At 42.4% G+C, this 20,429-nt stretch overlaps 1 protein-coding gene across 1 annotated transcript in view; it reads left to right on the top strand.

The window, feature by feature from the left end:
• The window catches only part of fgl1b (fibrinogen like 1B), a 30,032-nt gene extending 10,400 nt beyond the window's left edge, over positions 1–19,632 (top strand). Inside the window, exons 2-8 of the mRNA XM_060826801.1 lie at positions 650–728; positions 2,903–3,110; positions 11,407–11,566; positions 13,747–13,844; positions 13,982–14,070; positions 14,188–14,378; positions 17,296–19,632. Coding sequence (XP_060682784.1) covers positions 669–728; positions 2,903–3,110; positions 11,407–11,566; positions 13,747–13,844; positions 13,982–14,070; positions 14,188–14,378; positions 17,296–17,485 — 996 coding nt within the window. The 5' untranslated portion in view covers positions 650–668 and the 3' untranslated portion in view covers positions 17,486–19,632. The remainder of the gene's footprint in view (positions 1–649; positions 729–2,902; positions 3,111–11,406; positions 11,567–13,746; positions 13,845–13,981; positions 14,071–14,187; positions 14,379–17,295) is intronic.
• The last annotated feature ends 797 nt before the right edge of the window (positions 19,633–20,429 follow it).

The following is a 20,429-nucleotide window of genomic DNA, read 5'->3' on the forward strand; positions in this document are numbered from 1 at the left end:
CTCTTTTATATCTTTCCCCTCTCACCCTAAACCTATGCCCTCTAGTTCTGGACTCCCCAACCCAGGGAAAAGACTTTGTCTATTTGTCCTGTCCATGCTCCTCATAATTTTGTAAATCTCTATAAAGTCACCCCTCAGCCTCCGATGCTCCAGGGAAAACGACCCCAGCCTGTTCAGCTTCTCCCTATAGCTCCGATCCTCCAACCCTGGCAACATCCTTGTAAATCTTTTCTGAGCCGTTTCAAGTTTCACAACATCTTTCCGTTAGGAAGGAGACCAGAATTGCACACAATATTCCAACAGTGGCCTAAAATGACCTCCCAACTCCTGTACTCAATACTCTGACTGATAAAGGAAAGCTCTGACTCTCTACATTGTTACCAAAACACCACTCAATAATGTAGACTTATTATTTCATTGAAGTTGATCTTCTATTACAGAGGTTGCCCAATTTTCATGAGATTCAGGTAAATAGAATGCTACTTCAATTCTCAAAAATATAGTTTTATCGTCAGTTCTTAAGTTGAAAATCTATTCCAGTGAATCTCTTCAAATTTAGAAAAATATGAAAAATTAGATAGAGGGCAAGTCACTCTATGATTCGTTTGTAACACCAATGTTTTTTTTAAGATGAATTTGTTTTTTGCAGGTAGAAAACATTGGAAGCCATGATGCTACTGGTCTTTTTACTTTTGTTGGATCAAAGTTTAGCAGCTCACAGAGCTTTGGTATGTGTGCTCAAATTCAAAATATCATCTTTTCTAAACATGTCTGAATTCTCTATTTTTTTCTGAATGGAATTTGGAGTTGCAAATGAGTTAGGGTGTAAGCCATTTTCAAAGTAAATACCACTGTCAAATCGCTGCAAGGAGAGTTCCTGATTACCACTGAAGTAATGACCTTTCTTCTTGAACCATTGCAATTCATGTGGTGAATGGACTCCTGCAATGCTAACCTGTGGGGAATCCAGGTTTCTGGAATAAACAAATCAGAATATCATGTGGCTCGGATGGGGATCCTGAAGTTAGTGGTGTTTCCACAGACCTTGTTTCTTAGCCCATCTTGGTGGTGGAGATTCTGTCAAAGCACACTCCAGGAGTTGTCACAATGAGTACTTTAGGTGATACAAACTGCAACGATATCTGCCAGTGGTGGATACAGTGAGTCCTTGAGGTGGTGACTGGGCTGCCTATCAAATGGACTGCTTTGTGTATAGAGTTTCTTGAGCACTGTTGGAGCTCACTCACATAAGTCCACGTGAGCAGTATTCCACCATGTTACTGACTTCAGCCTTGTACTGAGGCTTGAATTGTCTGTTCTGGATTATGTGGAATCTTAGCAATAGTTGTGAATTTGGGTAATATTAACAGGAAGCAATGTAACAAAATTGTACTAGAATCTTCTTATCATCACTACTTTTATGCCTTTTGTAGGGAGTTGAAGACCATAGCTTGTGCTCCGTTTCCATTGATATTTGGGAGTCCTGATTTGTAAGAACTTCCCCTTTAAAATGAAGATCTAGAGAGAAACTTGTGCCAGTTGCTGTAGTCTGAGGATGAAGAGGCCAGCTCAGTCTACAGCAGTCTCAGTGAGCTGCTGTTTTGATCCAAAGAGAAGGGAGAGTGCAGTGGACCTTTCTACTCCTGCTTCTCCAGAGGCACATGGAGGAGTGGATTTATAGAGCTACATGCTTGAAGGAGGATGCACCACTCGATTATCATGAACTGTGCACTATATCTAGTAGAAAGGATTCCAATGAGAATGGTGACCGTTCTGCTAGCAGATCATCTGGGCTATTGCAGTCTGATACTGAGCTTTATTTTTATTTTTATACTGAGGTCATGTTTTGTTGGGGCATGGACCGGGATCGTGTTTCTACCCTTCCTCTGAGATCTGTGGGTTGACTTTTGAAATTTGGCCTGGAACATGTATTTTCTGCAGGACAGTGAGTTTCTTCCATTTGCCATTTCATTTTATTTACTGCATCCGCTGCACCCGATGTGGCCTCCCCTATATTGGGGAGACAGGCTGCCTACTTGCGGAACGTTTCAGAGAATACCTCCGGGACACCCGGACCAACCAACCCAATCACCCCGTGGCTCAACACTTCAACTCCCCCTTCGACTCCACCAAGGACATGCAAGTCCTTAGACTCCTTCATCACCAGACCATAGCACCACGACGGCTAAAGGAAGAGCGCCTCATCTTCTGCCTGGGAACCCTCCAACCACAAGAGACAAACACAGATTTCTCCATTTTCCCCATTTCCCCTCCCCCCACCTTGTCTCAGTCCCAACCCTCGAACTCAGCACCGCCTTCCTAACCTGCAATCTTCTTCCTGACCTCTCCGCCCCCACCCCCACTCCGGCCTATCACCCTCACCTTGACCTCCTTCCACCTATCGCAGTTCCAACACCCCTCCCCCAAGTCCCTCCTCCCTACCTTTTATCTTAGCCTGCTTGGCACACTCTCCTCATTCCTGAAGACGGGCTCATGCCCGAAACGTCGATTCTCCTGCTCCTTGGATGCTGCCTGACCTGCTGCGCTTTTCCAGCAACACATTTTCAGCCCATTTAATTTTATGTCAATAAATTGGAAGGAATTACCAAGCTGGTTCTGTACTCTAAAATTCTATTCAACCTAAGCCAGTGTCAATGCCCCCTAGGAGTCTTCACCCACTTCATCGGATCCTACCAACTTACAATCTTTCTTTATGTACTCAGCTACTGCCCACTCAAGTTCACCTTGAACTGCACCTCTCCCTCTAATATCAGGAGAAAATCTCAACATTCATTGAATACACATTATATGGTAACAGCTGCAGCAATATCTCCCAAAACACAAGACAAGCTTTGGCACTGTGTGTGTGGAATTTGCTTCAGGGTTATGTTTTTCATTTTAGCAGGAGGATGAGATATGTATGTTTGAAGTCTCCAAGCTTCAACAGCAGTTACAACATTTGCAGGCTCAGTTCCTGCGTGGAACATGGCAACTAAAGCATTTGAGGGAACATAACGAGCACTGGACAAAGAAAAACACAACAGCAGAAAAGAATGAACAAGGGACAACATTACAACCCATTACTTCACACCAGTTTGCATATCACCATGGTAAATATGTCGATATAAGTTAACATGTTTGATATAAAAACAGTCTTTGAAATGTTAGCTGTTTCCTCTGATTGTAATACTTGCTGTTTATGATATTTAGTAAATTAATCATCCCATTTGAATGTTTGTTACTTTTTAGCAACTTAATAGAAAGAATTGAACAAGTTGTAGGAAACAAAGTAATTGTAAGTGAAGTTACCATTTTCAGAGCCTTCATTGCTAAGCTTCAGGTATCTCCTGTTTTACATACACTGACCTGTCATTCATGATGGAAGATATATCTTAGATTATATTAGATAAGATTCCCTACAGTGTGAAACAGGCCTTCGTCCCAACAAGTCCACTCCGAAGAGTAACCCACCCAGACACCTTTTCCTCTGACTAATGCATCTAACACTATGGGCAATTTAGCATGGCCAATTCACCTAACCTGCACGTTTTTGGACTGTGGGAGGAAACTGGAGCACCCAGAGGAAACCCAATGCGATAATAGTGAAACATTTAGTTCAATGGGATATTACCGCTCACTGCCAGTACGCAAATCAGTAAAAAGATTTATGTGGTCATCACCAAGAGACTCAATGTTTTGAGCAAACCTGGCAAAAAGTAATCAGATCTGTGTTGATCAGCAGGAACATGATGGACCAAATGGCCTCCTGCTGTGTTGTAAATATCAGAACACAAAGTCAGGAAATGTCACCATGCAAAATGAGCAAAGCAGAAGTCAGCTTTTACTAGTAATACAGGTGAAACCCACAGCATATCCCACTCATACTGACCATGGGCTAAATTACCTTCAATAGCTATCTTTCAATTTATTTTATATAGAGAGCAAAAATGAAATCAGTTAATAGCAAAACTAGCTGGTATAATCATTTTTATACATTCCTATTGTACTCTTGTCCTGGAAGTTCGATTTCGGATCTGGGTTTTCATGCCTCTAGTCGTGTTGGAATGGAGTGAGGATACATTTAAAGTGGAAGAGTGGATCCAATCTAGGATTCCACCCACAAATCACCCAGTCCTGGATCTTCAATTTTTGATGGTGCAGGATGAGAGTGCACCCTGTACTCCTGGCTCAACCAACTCCATTTTGTGGTGGTGGTGGTGGTACTGAGTGGGGAGGGGGGGCTGTGGTTGTGGAGTTGTATGGAGTTCAGATCTCTGAGACTCATGCAATTTCCATGGAGTCAGACCACCTTCTTAGTAGGTAAAAACAATGACTGCAGATGCTGGGGAAATGAGATTCTGGATTAGTGGTGTTGGAAGAGCACAGCAGTTCAGGCAGCATCCGAGGAGCAGTAAAATTGATGTTTCAGGCAAAAGCCCTTCATCAGGAATAAAGGCAGAGAGCCTGAAGCGTGGAGAGATAAGCTAGAGGAGGGTGGGGGTGGGGAGAGAGTAGCATAGAGTACAATGGGTGAGTGGGGGAGGGGATGAAGGTGATAGGTCAGGGAGGAGAGGGTGGAGTGGATAGGTGGAAAAGAAGATAGGCAGGTGGGACAAGTCTGGACAAGTCATGGGGACAGTGCTGAGCTGGAAGTTTGGAACTAGGGTGAGGTGGGGGAAGGGGAAATGAGGAAACTGTTGAAGTCCACATTGATGCCCTGGGGTTGAAGTGTTCTGAGGCAGAAGATGAGGTGTTCTTCCTCCAGGTGTCTGGTGGTGAGGGAGTGGCGGTGAAGGAGGCTCAGAACCTCCATGTCCTCAGCAGAGTGGGAGGGGGAGTTGAAATGTTGGGCCACGGGGCGGTGTGGTTGATTGGTGCGGGTGTCTCGGAGATGTTCCCTAAAGAGCTCTGCTAGGAGGCGCCCAGTCTCCCCAATGTAGAGGAGACTGCATCGGGAGCAACAGATACAATAAATGATATTAGTGGATGTGCAGGTAAAACTTTGATGGATGTGGAAGGCTCCTTTAGGGCCTTGGATAGAGGTGAGGGAGGAGGTGTGGGCGCAGGTTTTACAATTCCTGTGGTGGCAGGGGAAGGTGCCAGGATGGGAGGGTGGGTTGTGGGGGGGGTGGGGGCATGGACCTGACCAGGTAGTCACGGAGGGAACGGTTTTTGCGGAAAGGGGTGGGGAGGGGAATATATCCCTGGTGGTGGGGTCTTTTTGGAGGTGGTGGAAATGTCGGCGGATGATTTGCTTTATGCGAAGGTTGGTAGGGTGGAAAGTGAGCACCGGGTCGTTCTATCCTTGTTACTGTTGGAGGGGTGGGGTCTGAGGGTGGAGGTGCGGGATGTGGACGAGAAACGTTGGAGGGCATCTTTTAAGTGGTTTACTATTCCTAAGTAGAATGGCAAGGGCAAAAGACCTTATCCATGCCTCTATCCATTGCCATCCTCCATATCAACCCATGGCACTTTCACCTGGTATAAACACCATGCAGAACCAGTAATCTTTCTACTAACAAGCAATTGCATGTGTGGAACTGCTTAAAAAAGTCCCATTCATAATTTTCTTTTTTGTTGGTCACCTCCTGGGTTCGGAAGGGGTATTTTGAGCTGAAGGTGTAGTGTCCATTGTTCATAGTCACATGATTGAGGGCCCCGGATTCAGAAAGGTGTCCCTCTGAGAACCAGCCCCCAGCTCTTTCTTAAGACTTCCATCTAATCCTCATTTGACTGTGATGTGGGTCTTATGGCAATACTGGGCCTCTCTCTAGGTACTATATGTCCTTGGCAGCAATGGTGGTTATGATTAGCTGTCACTTCTGAGTGAGCAACATTTCTGCCCCTGATGGTCAAAAGTCTAAGTGAAGGCCCAACACCAGCTAGCTAAGTGACCGATTGATTGGCACCTAATTCTATTGGGCCTTCCCCAGAATTGGCAGGGTAGATCTCCTGCTGGTTCTGCAACTGCTGCTGATCAACACCCTCAATGCCAAGATTAAATCCTGCCCTTAACTACTGGAGATTATTCTTAAACTCCTAATTATCCCAATTAAAGTGATATAACCCTATCCTCCTGTGTAACCTCTTTGCTGGTTCAGTCATTTAGAGTTCTTCTTCCTTCTTATACAAGGCTAATTTCAATGTATTCAGTGTAAAGTAAAACTTTATCTCAATGGCAATGACAATCTCTCACACAATTCTGTTTTATTCAATCCAGGGAGGTGGGTGTCACTGGGTGGCCAGCATTTACAGCCCATATCCCTAATTGCTCTTGGTGCAGATGATGATGAGTCTGAAAACTTTGGTTGATTCTTATTGTAGGGTGATTCTCCACATTCCCAAGGGATCAGAAAAGATTTATAAGGATGTTGCCAGGGTTAGAGGGTTTGAGCGATAGGGAGAAGTTGAATAAGCTAGGGCTGTTTTCCCTGGACCATCGGAGGCTGAGGGGTGACCTTATAGAGGTTTACAAAATTATGAGGGGCATGGATAGGATAAATAGACAAAGTCTTTTCCCTACGGTGGCGGAGTACAAAACTAGAGGGCATAGGTTTAGGGTGAGAGGGGAAAGATATAGAAGAGACCTAAGGGGCAACCTTTTCACACAGAGAGTGTACGTGTATGGAATGAGGTGCCAGAGGAAGTGATGGAGGCTGGTACAATTGCAACATTTAAAAGGCATTTGGATGGGTATATGAATAGGAAGGATTTGGAGAAATATGAGCCGGGTGCTGGCAGATGGGACGAGATTGTGTTGGGATATCTGGTTGGCATGAATGAGTTGGACCAAAGGGTCTATTTCCATGCTGTACATCTCTATGACTCTAATTGATCCAAATATTGGAAATACTATTTGACAATATCATTGAATTGCTTGATTACTTAACAGATCTTGCTTAGTTCCTGGTTACGTCGGTTAGTTCAGTTGGCTGAATGGCTGGTTTGCAATTTTTTTAAATTTCAAAAATATACTTTATTCATTAAATATTTTGATGATCTGTACAATTGGTCATGCCATACATACGTAAACATTCCATTTCTTTGCATACAGAGACAGAGTAATCATTCATATATACAGGTCTGTATGATTACAATCCACATATTTAGCTGGGGGGGGTCAGCAGAACCCCCCTTTCTGCGTCAGACCCCTGTGCTTAGGCAGGCAGATGTTACACAGTGGTCTTTCCCCACCTCACCTTAGCGGCAGCTGCCACAAGCTTCAGCGCGTCCCTCAGCACGCAGTCCTGGACCTTGGAATGTGCCAGTCTGCAACACTCAGTCGGGGTCAACTCCTTCAGCTGGAAGATTAACAGGTTTCGGACCACCAAGAGAGCATCCTTCATTGAGCTGATGATCCTCCAGGCACAGTTGATGTCCTTCTTGGTGTGCGTCCCGGGGAACAGACTGTAGAGCATAGAGTCCCGTGTCACGGCGCTGCTCGGGACGAACCTCAACAAACACCACTGCATTCCTCTCCAGACTTCCTCTGCATAGGCACATTCTAGAAGGAGGTGTGTGACAGTCTTGTCCCCCCCGCAGCCGCTTCGAGGGCAGCGTGCAGTGCGGGAGAGAGTCCAGGCATGCATAAAGGATCTCACAGGCAGAGCCCTTCTCACCACCAGCCAAGCCATGTCTTGGTGCTTGTTGGAAAGTTCTGGCGATGAGGCATTCTGCCAAATGGCTTTGACAGTCTGCTCAGGGAACCGCTTGATAGGATCCGCCCTCTCCTTTTCCTGAAGGGTCTCAAGGACACCATGTGCCGACCACTTCCTGATGGACTTGTGGTCAAAGGTGTTTTTCTTCATAAACTTCTCCACGAAGACAGGTGGTACGGAACGGTCCAACTACTCGGAGCGTTCCGCGGGAGCGAGGTCAGGCCCATCCTTCACAACACCGGGGACAGGTAGAACCTCAGTACGTAGTGACACTTGGTGTTTGCGTACCGGGGATTCATGCACAGCTTGATGCAGCCATGTACAAAGGTGGCCATCAGGGTGAGGGTGGCATTGGGTGTACTTTTTTCCCCCATTGCCCAGATCTTTGTATAGCGAGTCCCTTCGGACCCGGTCCATCTTTGATCTCCATTAAAATTGGAAGATAGCCCGGGTGACTGTAGCGGCATAGGTTCTGGGAATAGGCCAGACCTGTGCCACATATAACAGCAATGACAGTGCCTCACACCTGATGACCAGGTTTTTTCCCGCGATGGAGAGTGACTGTAGCTTTCATCTGCCCAGTTTCTGCCTCACTTTGCTGATATGCTCCTCCCAAGACTTGGCGCACGCCCAGCGCCCCCCCCCCCCCAAAATACCCAGCACCTTCAGGTGGTCGGTCCTGATGGTGAAGGGGATCGAGGATTGGTCGGCCCAGTTCCCGAAGAGCATGGCCTCGCTCTTGCCTCGGTTTACCTTGGCCCCCGAGGCCCGTTCGAACTGGTCACATATGCACATGAGTCTGCGCACAGACAGCGGATCCGAGCAGAAAACGGCGACGTCATCCATGTACAGGGAGGCCTTAACCTGCAGGCCCCCGCTGCCTGGAATAGTCACCCCTCAGGCTCGCATCCTTCCTGATGGACTCGGCAAATGGCTCTATGCAACACACAAACAAGGCAGGAGAGAGAGGGCAGCTCTGCCTGACTCCAGATCTGACTGGGAAGCTATCTGATTCCCACCCATTGATGGAGACTGCACTGACAGTGTTGGTGTAGAGCAGTCTGATCCAATTGCAGATTCCCTCCCCAAAGCCCATTTTGGAGAGAACATCTCTCATATACCTGTGTGATATCCTGTCAAAGGCTTTCTCCTGGTCCAGGCTGATCAGGCAGGTGTCCAACCCTCTGTCCTGCACATAGACGATCGCATCCTTGAGGAGTGCGAGATCTCAGCGATCTTCCTGCCCAGTAGAGTATAGGTTTGGTCAGGGTGAATCGCCACCCCCAGAGCAGACCTGACCTGGTTGTCGATTACCTTTGAGAGAACTTTGTAATCCGCATTCAAAAGTGAGATTGGTCTCCAGTTTCTGAGTTCCTCCCTCTCCCCCTTCCACTTGTAGATGAGGGTGATGATGCCTTTCCTCATGGATTCACTCATGGTACCTTCCAGAAGCACACTGACATACACCTGCAGCAGGTCCTGGCCAATCAAGTCCCACAGAACAGAATAGAGCTCGATTTGTAAACTGTCGCTTCTGGGAGTTTTATTCTTTTCGAAGGACTCGAGGGCCTTGGTCAGTTTGTCCAGAGATAGCGGCTGGTCCAGCCTCTCCCATGTTCTGTCGTCTAAGACCTCCGTGATAGAGGACAGGAATGACTGGGAGGCCACGCTGTCGGTTGGCTTTGCGTCGTACAGACTGGCATAGAAGGATTTGCTGATCCTCATGATGTCTGCCTGAGGTGACGTTATCTAGCCATCTTCTTCCTTCAGGCTGACGAGCATGGAAGAAGAAACATGGCTGGTTTACAATGCAGAATGACACCAAAGGTTGGGTTCAATTCTTGCCCTGGCTGAGGTAACCATGAAGGACTCTCTTCTCAAACCCTTCTTCACCTGAGATGTGGTGACCCTCAGATTAAACTACTCCCCAGTCACCCTTCTGTAATGAGAGAGCAGCCCTATAGTCTGGCATGACTATGGTGACGTGACCTTTAAAGCCATGAACCAAATCTCACAACAGCCAATCCTGAGTCAGTCACATTATTTGAAAATATAAATGATAAATCCAACCATTGCATTCTGGGATGAATCCTGTGAGGCGTTGACACCAATTGGGCACCATTACGCAGATAGCATTAGGCTTTCAAATCTCGAGCAACTTGAATACTGAACTAGCCTGTGGGCAAGTTGAGTTGTAGGCGATGCATTTGAATTGGGATCAGATGTAGGCCATTCAGCCCCTCAAGCCTATGCTGCCAATTAATAGAAGTATAGCTAATCTGACTCCTCCCCATTCCCACTCACTTCCCAATAACCTTTCATTTCTATGATAATCAAGAATCTATCTGTATCTCCCTTAATATATTCAAAGATGCTGCTTCCACTATCATTCAAGGAAGTGAGTTCCAAAGATTCACCACCATCTGAAGAGAAAATATTTCTCCTCATCTCTGTCTTCCTTATTTTGAAACAGAGACCCTTAGTTCTAGATTGTCCACAAGAGGAAATAGCTTTTCCACAACCTGTCAAGATCCCTCAGGTTCTTATAATCCTCATTCAAGTCACCCCTTGCTCTCCTCATCTTCAGCAGATAAAAGCCTAGACTGTCTAAACTTTCCTCAGAAGCCACCTGCCCATCCCATGATGGGGTGCAATCGAGGCCAATAAGAAAGGGGTGAGAGAGCACACACTGACAGCCCACCCATGTTAATGTGGATGCAGGAGGACCAGTCCTGCTTACTTTGGCTCTGCCTTTAGGTAAACTAAAGAAAATTGATTCCACGTGATTATATCCATGTAAAGCCTAAAATAAACTAGTGTAAAATTAGGATATGCTCCAATGGATTTAGTGACAGTCAAATGCAGTACAAATTTATCATTGTTGCACCTGTTCCACACCTGTAAAATAACGTTGAATTTAAGCATCGTTATCTCCAACTGAGTGTAAGCAAGACTGCAGGGTAGGCACTTTGAGAATTATACATATGAGTGGTGACCTGTCTTTATACATGTGGTGACTTGTCACATATTCATTCCATGTACTTGCTGAATGATCATTGAATTGCCAGCACATGAATGGAATCAGTCTGTGTTGAAAGTACTTTAGATCAGGATTCTTGTGGCACAGTGATAGTATCCCTAATTCTGGGCCAGAAGGTCAGGGTTCATGTTTCAATTGCTCCAGAGGTGTGTCTGACCAAAAATATCAGTACTTCAGGTCAACCGAAATCATCACAGGTAGAGGTGGTGCAATTCCAGATACAGATACTTCTCAATCATCTGCATCCATTTGGCAAACTGGAGAATCTCCTTGAGCAATGCACTTCCACTAATTTCATATCTGGCATGAACACAGAAAATGCTGGAGAAACTCAGCAGATCTGGCTGTATCTGTAGAGAGAGAAAAAAAAATTGAGTCCAATATGCCCCTTCTTCAGAATAATTCAGATTTAAATGTTGCTAGACCTGCTGCGTTTCTCCAGCATTCACTGATTGTTTCAGATTTCCAGCATCTTTGCTTTTAGTTACCTCTGATATTCTAGCTTCACAAACCCTGTTCCCTCGTATGCCATATACAAGAGTATATTACTTGCGTCTTTGTTGGGAACCATGGTTGGAACAGGATCCATTCTGCTGTTCTCTATAACTTTATTATATCACACTTCCAAACTTAGGTCTGGTTTTGCATGGCTTTTCAATTTGTATTTTTATGTGAATTAATAGTAATACAAGGTTCCCTTTTGCACAGATTGTTCAGATATTTACAACAGTGGCAAAACCACAAGCGGGTATTACCAAATCAAGCCAAAGTCTATGGCTGAACCATTTCTGGCATACTGTGATATGTCAGATGGTGGAGGATGGACAGTTATTCAACGTCGCAGTAACGGCAAAGTGAATTTTAACAGGTAAATGATCTGAATAACTGTAAGGCCACATATTGCAATCATTCTACTTCCTCTCTTTCAGAGACTGGGATTTTGCATTTTATGGTAGCCTGCCAATGCCTAGAAAATCAGGGCAATGTTACAACATGTGCCCATGGTTTTAAAGTATTTCTAACTCTATTCTGAATAGTAAAAAAGCACAATATAATTATTGAAGTCTAACAGAAACCCTTTGGTAATGTATAGCAATTGTCATTCTCCAAATGTATTGTAAAACAAAAGGTGTTGTTTTGGATTTAACATATATGGAATTTGTACACTACTCCAATGTTCAAAACCGTTAGTGCTTAAGTAATGAATATTAATGTAGTAGTGGTACAGGCAATCTGCACTGCTGAATGCTATTGTGTTTTCATGTGATACAGCCCTTGTGCACTTAACACTGCTATTTGTTTCAGTACCAAGACAGGTAGGCCACAGAGAAAGTTATGATTCAATGTGGTTTGGAAAAATAGAATGATTGTGAAATGTTCCTCATTAAAAGTAAACATTACCTCTCAATTAACCAGATCTTTCACTAAGTATATACATTAACTTAAAAAAATATTTTTAACATCTCATTTATATTAAATGGTCAGGAAGCATTTTGAATATGGGCTCATCCACGCAATTTTGAATTCTCATTTTGAAGTAAGGGCTGTATAGGCCATAGAACTAATCAAGGCAAACATGCTGTATGTCTTCCTCACTGCTTTATCTAATTGTGTTCTCATTTTTAGAGAGCTATGGACTTACATATGCTCTGTATATCAATCATCCTACAGGTCCTGCCATTTATTCCCCACTAATGTCTCGTTTAATTCGAGAATTGAAATTTGTTAACTATAAGATGCTACTTACGTAACAGCATCTAAATATTATTAATATTATAATTAACAAACAAATCTTCATAGAGCAATTAGTACTTGATTGATAAAGACAACTTGCACTCTCAGGTCATAGAAATCATAGAACAAAGTAAAGCCATGAGTATAATGAACATCTGAATGATGCTATTTCTAAACTCTACTGTATCAGTGCACATCCTAATTTACCGCTAATGGAGTCAGGTGTTACTAGGGGACATAGCTTTAAATTAAGGGGTGGTAGGTATAGGACAGATGTTAGGGGTAGATTCTTCACACAGCGGGTTGTGAGTTCATGGAATGCCCTGCCCGTATCAGTGGTGAACTCTCCTTCTTTATGGTCATTTAAGCGGGCATTGGATAGGCATTTGGAAGTTATTGGGCTAGTATAGGTTAGGTAGGATTCGGTCGGCGCAACATCGAGGGCCGAAGGGCCTGTACTGCGCTGTATCCTTCTATGTTCTATGTTCTATCTGTTTAGTCTCTTCCATTTTACACTCTAGAAACACATTAGTCTTCAAAATCTCTGATGCTCATGCTTTAAATCACAGAAAATCCTATTCCACTGTCAGCCCTGTGCTCACTGATCTACATTGGCTCCCAGACGAGAACCCTTTGATTTTAAAATTCTAATCCATGTTTACAAATCCAACCACATCTTTGCCTTTCCAGATCTCAGTACTGTATTCCCCTCAATCCCTACATTCCTTAATGATATCTGTGCATTTCCAATTCTGCTCTCCTGTGCATTCCCAATTAGGATCATTCCCACATTGGTAGACATGCGTTCAGTTACCCAAACCCTAAGTGCTGGAATTTGCTGTCAACATCCCTCTGTAGGTCAGGCAGTATCCAAGGAACAGGAGATTCGACGTTTCGGGCATAAGCCCTTCTTCAGGATTCCTTGGATGCTGCCTGACCTGCTGCGCTTTTCCAGCAACACATTTTCAGCTCTGATCTCCAGCATCTGCAGACCTCACTTTCTCCTCCTACATCCCTCTGTACCTCACTTTACTCCTTGAAGTCACTTTGTATAACCTACCTCTTTGACCAAGATTTTGATCAGCTGGTCTAAAATCTCCCTTGGTTGCTCAGAGTCTTAACTTATTTTATCATGCTGTTGTGAGATGCCTTGGGATATTTCATTTCTTTAAAGATGCTATAAAAATGTAAATTGTTTTTGTCATAAATGTCCTAAAACAGCATGTAACTGGAATATAAAATGAATGGAAATGTTTTGTTCTCAAACAAAATTTAAGTGATTTGTACTAGACTTGCTATTCATTATTTCTTCAGAGGCTGGGATGATTATAAATCAGGCTTTGGATCATTTCAAGGGAGGAAGGATGAATATTGGCTCGGAAATGAAAAGATACATCAAATTCTGACTGCAGGTAGAAATGCATTCAGCTTTGAAGTATTGGAACATCCTACTTAACGTGCAGTTATAATTCACCAAGAAGAAAAGCTTTTAGAAACATTAATAATTGTGAAATTGACATTGTTTTGTCTAATCATAATTTCCTTGCAGGAAAGTATTTAGTAAAGTTTGACCTCACAGACTGGAATGGAGATAAGAGGTATGCTACCTATGAAAAGTTTTACATCTCAGATGAAAAGGTGAGAGAAGTTGAAACTTATTAGATATTATTTTAATTCTGAGTTCAGTAGACCAATATGCTGTGGCAAAGAAAGTGTACTATTTTTGTTAAACATTTGCTTTGCTGTTTAACTCAGGATAAATACAGGCTAACATTTGGAGCTTATGATGGGAATGCAGGGGATGCATTGTCTGGTGGCTTGGTGCCAGAGTTTCAGTGGTCAGCCTCTCACAATGGGATGCAGTTCAGTACTCCAGACCAGGATAATGACAGATACCTGCAGGGGAGTTGCTCACAAGAAACTAAATGTGGCTGGTGGTTTAACAGGTATGAAGTTACATTTATTTATACAAAATTATGTGTATTAAGGTATTTATATACAATCTTTGCTAAAAAGAATAATTATGGCTGGACAATATGATTTTCTGCCCAAATAATGAAAAGGTCAGTTGTATTTGCTACATAAAATTATGGCACATCTGTTTTCATCTTTACACCCAGTAGCCATATCAAACAGAAATAAATTAAATATACCAGATCACGCATAATGGATTTCCACACAATACTATCTATTATTTCACACTCCACCCCAAACAATTTATACCATCAATGCTGCATTTCCATTTTCTATACCCAGTGCCCTGCTCAAAGAGTTATCCAGAGACCTCTGCTGAAACGATACAAGTGTGGTTACTTAGAGAAGACAGGGCTCCATTTTGGTTGGAATGTTGTAGTAATTGAAACCTGGGCCAGGTGAATCTCATTGACTATAAGATCCTTGATTGGGTTGTTAATCTGGACCAACAGGGGGCCCTGGCAGATATAAGCAGGAGATTCAAAAGTTCTCCTCACTCCAGGGACTAGCTTTGAGCTGAAAATGTGTTGCTAGTCAAAGCACAGCAGGCCAGGCAGCATCTCAGGAATAGAGAATTCGACGTTTTGAGCATAAGCCCTTCATCAGGAATGAGAGAGAGTAGCCAAGCAGGCTAAGATAAAAGGTAGGGAGGAGGGACTTGGGGGAGGGGTGATGGAGGTGGGATAGGTGGAAGGAGGTATGACCTGGGGGGTGCAGTGAGAGAGAGACTCCCTGAAATCCTTGTAGAGGGAGAAAGAGAGCTTCTTCAAGGAAGAGCTCTCACTGCACCCCCCAGGTCATACCTCTTTCCACCTATCCCACCCCCATTGCCCCTCCCCCAAGTCCCTCCTCCCTACCTTTTATCTTAGCCTGCTTGGCTACTCTCTCTCATTCCTGATGAAGGGCTTATGCTTGAAACGTCAAATTCCCTATTCCTGAGATGCTGCCTGGCCTGCTGTGCTTTGACCAGCAACACATTTTCAGCTGTGATCTCCAGCATCTGCAGACCTCAGTTTTTACTAGCTTTGAGCTGACTAGTCACGCAGCCTGATGAAGGGCTTTTGCCCGAAACATCGATTTTTCCTGCTTTTTGGATGCTGCCTGACTTGCTGTGTGTTTCCAGCCCAACGCTCTCAACTGACTAGTCACAGTCCATATTACAGTTCACAAGTAAATAAAGGGTGACTTGGTAATGGGATACCAGTCTCTGTGCAGTTGTTTCAAATGTCCAATGAAATCATAGCAATTTTTGTGACTAAAGTGATAGAGATCATTCGCCCTCTCACACCAGCAACAATTCTCTACAAGACCATAAGATATAGGAGTGAAAGTAAGGCTATTCGGCCCATCGAGTCAATAGAGTTGACAATTTAGTTCCAATTGTTAATATTCTCCTCTAACTTCTAAATTATTGTAATGAAATCCATTTCTCTTTTAAAAACAATTTCAAAATCCTGGCTTTCTATAGTTTGGGGAGGACACTCCATGTCCTAACCACATACCATGTTAAAAAAAACCCAGACAAAGCTGAGATTATGCAGATAACCCTCTGCGTGTGTTAGTGGTTCTGCAGGTGTAGCAATAGGGATCTGGAGCATATGCAGCTCTACCTAGTGGTGAAAGTACACAGTTGCAGAATGACTGAGTAACAGACTACTGACACCTAGATAAGGCATGCACAACATTCACATTAAATTGCCTTTGTTTAGTGAACAAAATCTTAAATGAACTGTCCTGTTTTGGCAGACCCAGTTACAAAGAAACATTATAATTTTGAAATTGCAGAGGACAAACAGTATCAAAATTGCTTGAAAATAAGTTTACCAAAAAGTCATGGCACTAGCTTAAATGATATTGAAGAAAAAAAATTAAAATAGATATCTGCTATCTACTTCAGTGTCGCACATTAGAGACCAATTCAATTTGTTTGAATTAATTTTTATTCATTTAAGCTGGAAACATTGGGAGACAATCTGCTAAAATTTGTGACAAGGGTTTAAATGCATCTCAAACAAAAGTGATGAATGTCTTATTTTTCACAGGATGCAGAAGTCTCAAATATAGTGTGTTTGGCTAATCTCAATCTACTTCATGTTTTGTGTGTATCTCAAAGGTATTCATATTTCATCAATTAACTTCCACATTCCAAGTGATCATTAATTTTGAATCAATATCACACACACACACACACACACACACACACACACACACACACACACACACACACACACACACCTATGCAGAGCAGGCTGTATCAAGTATCCAACTGAGCAGATGTGCTTAATTCCAGAATAAAACAAAGAACTGTGGGTACAGTTCTGAAGTAAGTCTTGAAACGTTAACTCTGCTTTCTCTCCACAGATGCTGCCAGACTTGCCAAGTTTCTCCAGCAAATTTCAGTTTTTGTTTGCTTAATTCTAAATGTGCGTGGAAAATGCTACTCATCACAGACCTTTTCTCTCATTTTTTCTCATGCAGATGTTGCTGTGTTCAAGGATTAAACAAAAAATATTTCCAAACATGAATTCTGACCACTTTTGAGAAAGAGGGGGAAATAGATTAAATTCTAGATTTTGAGAGAGCAGAAATCTTAAAGAAATAATTTTAAAGGGAAGTGGACATTGGATTTATCACACTCTATAGACATTTAAGGGGCTAGAAATTCATCCAGTATCGTGACACAGAATTGTCTGTCCATTTAACTGGTCACTAGGATTAAATATCAGGTGCTGAGTTTGACAGGTGACCAAGCCAATTTCATCTATTTTTGGTCACTACCCAAGATAAATTTCTTGTCAAACTTGTTTGTTTGATTAAATCTGTGATACCCCTGTCTCTGCACAACCTTTTAATAATATCCATATCTCTTATTTTTACCCAAAATCAAAGGTGTCATGCAGCCAACCTTAATGGAAAATACTATCGACACGGCAACTACACTGGAAAACATGATAAGGGAATTATCTGGTTCACCTGGACAGGCTGGTGGTACTCTTTGAAAAACACAGTCATGAAAATCAGACCACTCTACTACTTCCCAAGTGCTGGAAGTGGAGATTATGAGAGCAAACTGGGCTAATATTCATTTGATAAGGAATTACATTTTTAATACCAAATGTCAGGTACTTTATCCAAAGAGGAGAGAAATATTATCCAATTTGACTTTCGTATCTAGTACGTTAATGCATTGTTAAGTAGGTCATGCCTAATCTTCGTGTCAAGTTGTAATGACAAAATGTCAAGTTGTGTCCATCCATTTTAATTAGTGAAATTTCCAATCTGCACATAAGACATAAATAATGATAAAATGAAAGGGTGGGATACTTAACTTGCAGAAGGCCATTTTGTTGGACTGATTCAAGGTCTGATTTGATATACAGCTGACCCTGTAAATAGTTGAGCAGTTCTGGTCTCCTGAAATTAGCGAAGGCTAAATATGGGAATACAAGGTTACACTGGTTATAGAAAAAACAGAAAATAAGTGTAGGGGTAGGCCAATCAGCCCTTCTAGCCTGCACCACCATTCAATATGATCATGGTTGATTATGCAATTTCAGTATCTCGTTACTGCTTTGTGTCCATACCCATTCATCTCTTTAGCTGCAAGGGCCACATCCAGTTTCCCCTTGAATGTATGTAACAAACTGGAACCAACAGTTTTCTGTGGGAGACAACTGCCTCAGGTTGCTCAGAAATGCTCAACCTTTGTGCATTGAGAAAAGTAGAGCAGCTTTGGAGGAGCAAAGGCAATGTCAGGAGTGGGGCAGCAAAATACTGGCAATAGGCTGGAGACCTTTTTGATCTGAGTGAGTTTGATTTTGCTCCCCCAGGGCTGACCTACAATCCAGTACCTACTAAGAGATGATGGATTTTCTCCCATCAGTGACCAGTTTTGCATCCACAGCTCACTGTTAGCATTTAAATGTAGCCTTTAGCTTACTCAATACATCCCAGCCTCAGCATGGACCAGCCCTTAGATTTGCAACTGTGTGACCATTCTGAATAGAAATTAAATGTAACAAGGCTGTTAAATATCCTGAGCTTAAATCTCCGAAAGGATGTTCAAGAATCTGTTACCATGCTGTATAAAATGTGGCATTCAAATTCATACTGAGCACTTTTTTATTGTTTCCTCTTTTTTCCTTAAAGTATATCTTTGGGGTTTTAAGTAAATTGTTGATATTATGTTCAAATGAGCTTTTTCACCGAAAATAATGTTTGTTCCTAAATAAAAGCAAAGTACTTTGGAAGCTGGAAATCTGAAATACAAACTCAAAATGCTGGATACGTTCATTAGGCTTAGCAGCATCAATGAAGAGAGAGTTAAGTTTCAAGTCCTCCCAGTTCTGAAGAAGTTATATTGACCTTGAGCCGTTAACTCTGTTTCTGTCTTCACTGATGCTGCCAGGCTAAGAGGTGACCTTACGGAAGTATACAAAATTACGAGGGGAAAGGATAAGGTAAATACCCAAGGTCTTTTCCCCAGGGTAAGGTCCAAAGCTAGAGTTGTGAGGGGAAAGATTTAAAGGGAACCTGAGGGGCAACTTTTCCAAAGAGAGGATGATGCTTATATGGAATGAGCTGCTAGAGGAAGTGGTAAAGGCTGGTACAGTTACAACTTTTAAAAGGTACATGGATAGGAAAGATGCAGAGGGATATGAGCCAAATGCTGGCAAATGGGACTAATTCCGTTTTGGTAACCTGGTTGGCACAGATGAGTTGGGCTGAAGGGTCTGTTTCAGTGCTATATGACTCTATGACCTGATGAGTTTATCCCACACTTTCTGTTTGTGTTACTTCTAATTGCCATATTTAATAAGCCATAAAACATTGACATTCATGAACTGTTTTGAAGCCATTGTGAACGTATGAGATCAGAGAAATAGGAATTGTCTGATCATTTGGGAATATCCTCTTGTGGTTGACTAACTGGCAATACTTTAACCAATATGTAATATAATAAAATGCCAGCTTGAAACAATGAAAACTTCTGCAAACTAACATCGTTTAATTAAGAAAGTGTTTATTTTTCTAAAGGTCTGGGAATTTCACATTTTTTTAATCCATGTATAATGATAAATGATGTTAAGTTTTAGAGTGCCATAAGTTTAAAATTACTTCTGATTCTCTGGTTGGACCACATTTCAGCTTGCATGCTGAATTACTGTAATAAAGGTGATATTACTTTAATAAAGCTATACAAATATAAGAACTTTGACTTTAATGATAACCCAGTACAATTAAAATAAAGTAGTAAGTAAACTTTATAAACAAATGCTTCTATTCATTCTGTATTTTTCCCATTCTTTCCTTGACTGTCAGCTATTTGATTGATTACATGTAATAAATATACATCTATTTCTACAAAAAGCTAATACCCAAACTGCACATTCTCCCCGTGTCTGCATGGGTTTCCTCCAGGTGCTCTGGTTTCCACCCACAGTCCAAAGATGTACAGGTCTGGTGAATTGGCCATGTTAAATTGCCCATAGTGATAGGTGCATGAGTCAGAGGTAAATGTCGGGAAATGGGTTTGGGTGGGTTACTCTTCAGAGGGTCGGTGCGGACTTGTTGGGCCAAATGGCCTGTTTCCACACTGTAGGGAATCTAATCTAATCTAAAAAGACCATTATCATTTCCACAGAGTCACTACAGAAGCTGTTTTACAAAATTAGAATTTCTATATTTAAGAAAACAGTCAACACGCTATTAGAACCTGTGCTGAATCATCTAACATTATATTCTTTAGCAAGTGTACAGTTGTGAGAACATATCTTTATACTTCTTGCAATAAAGCTTAATTCTTTTGCTTTGTCATTTTCCTGCCAATGTATCTTGTAGCTATGCATTATAGAACATGCACAGAAGGATTCAGTTTTAGTCAATCAACATTTGGAAACTCCAGTTTAAGGAAGACACACAGCCATTCTTCTTTCAAATGGTCTTTTCCTTCTGGTTTTCACCTTTTGTAGCCCTTTACCCCTGAACATGTTAGATAGTAGCTCATCTGGGAGGCAGATAGC

Source organism: Hemiscyllium ocellatum, chromosome 6 (assembly GCF_020745735.1).
Source record: "Hemiscyllium ocellatum isolate sHemOce1 chromosome 6, sHemOce1.pat.X.cur, whole genome shotgun sequence".
In the NCBI taxonomy this organism is placed as follows: Eukaryota; Metazoa; Chordata; class Chondrichthyes; order Orectolobiformes; family Hemiscylliidae; genus Hemiscyllium; species Hemiscyllium ocellatum.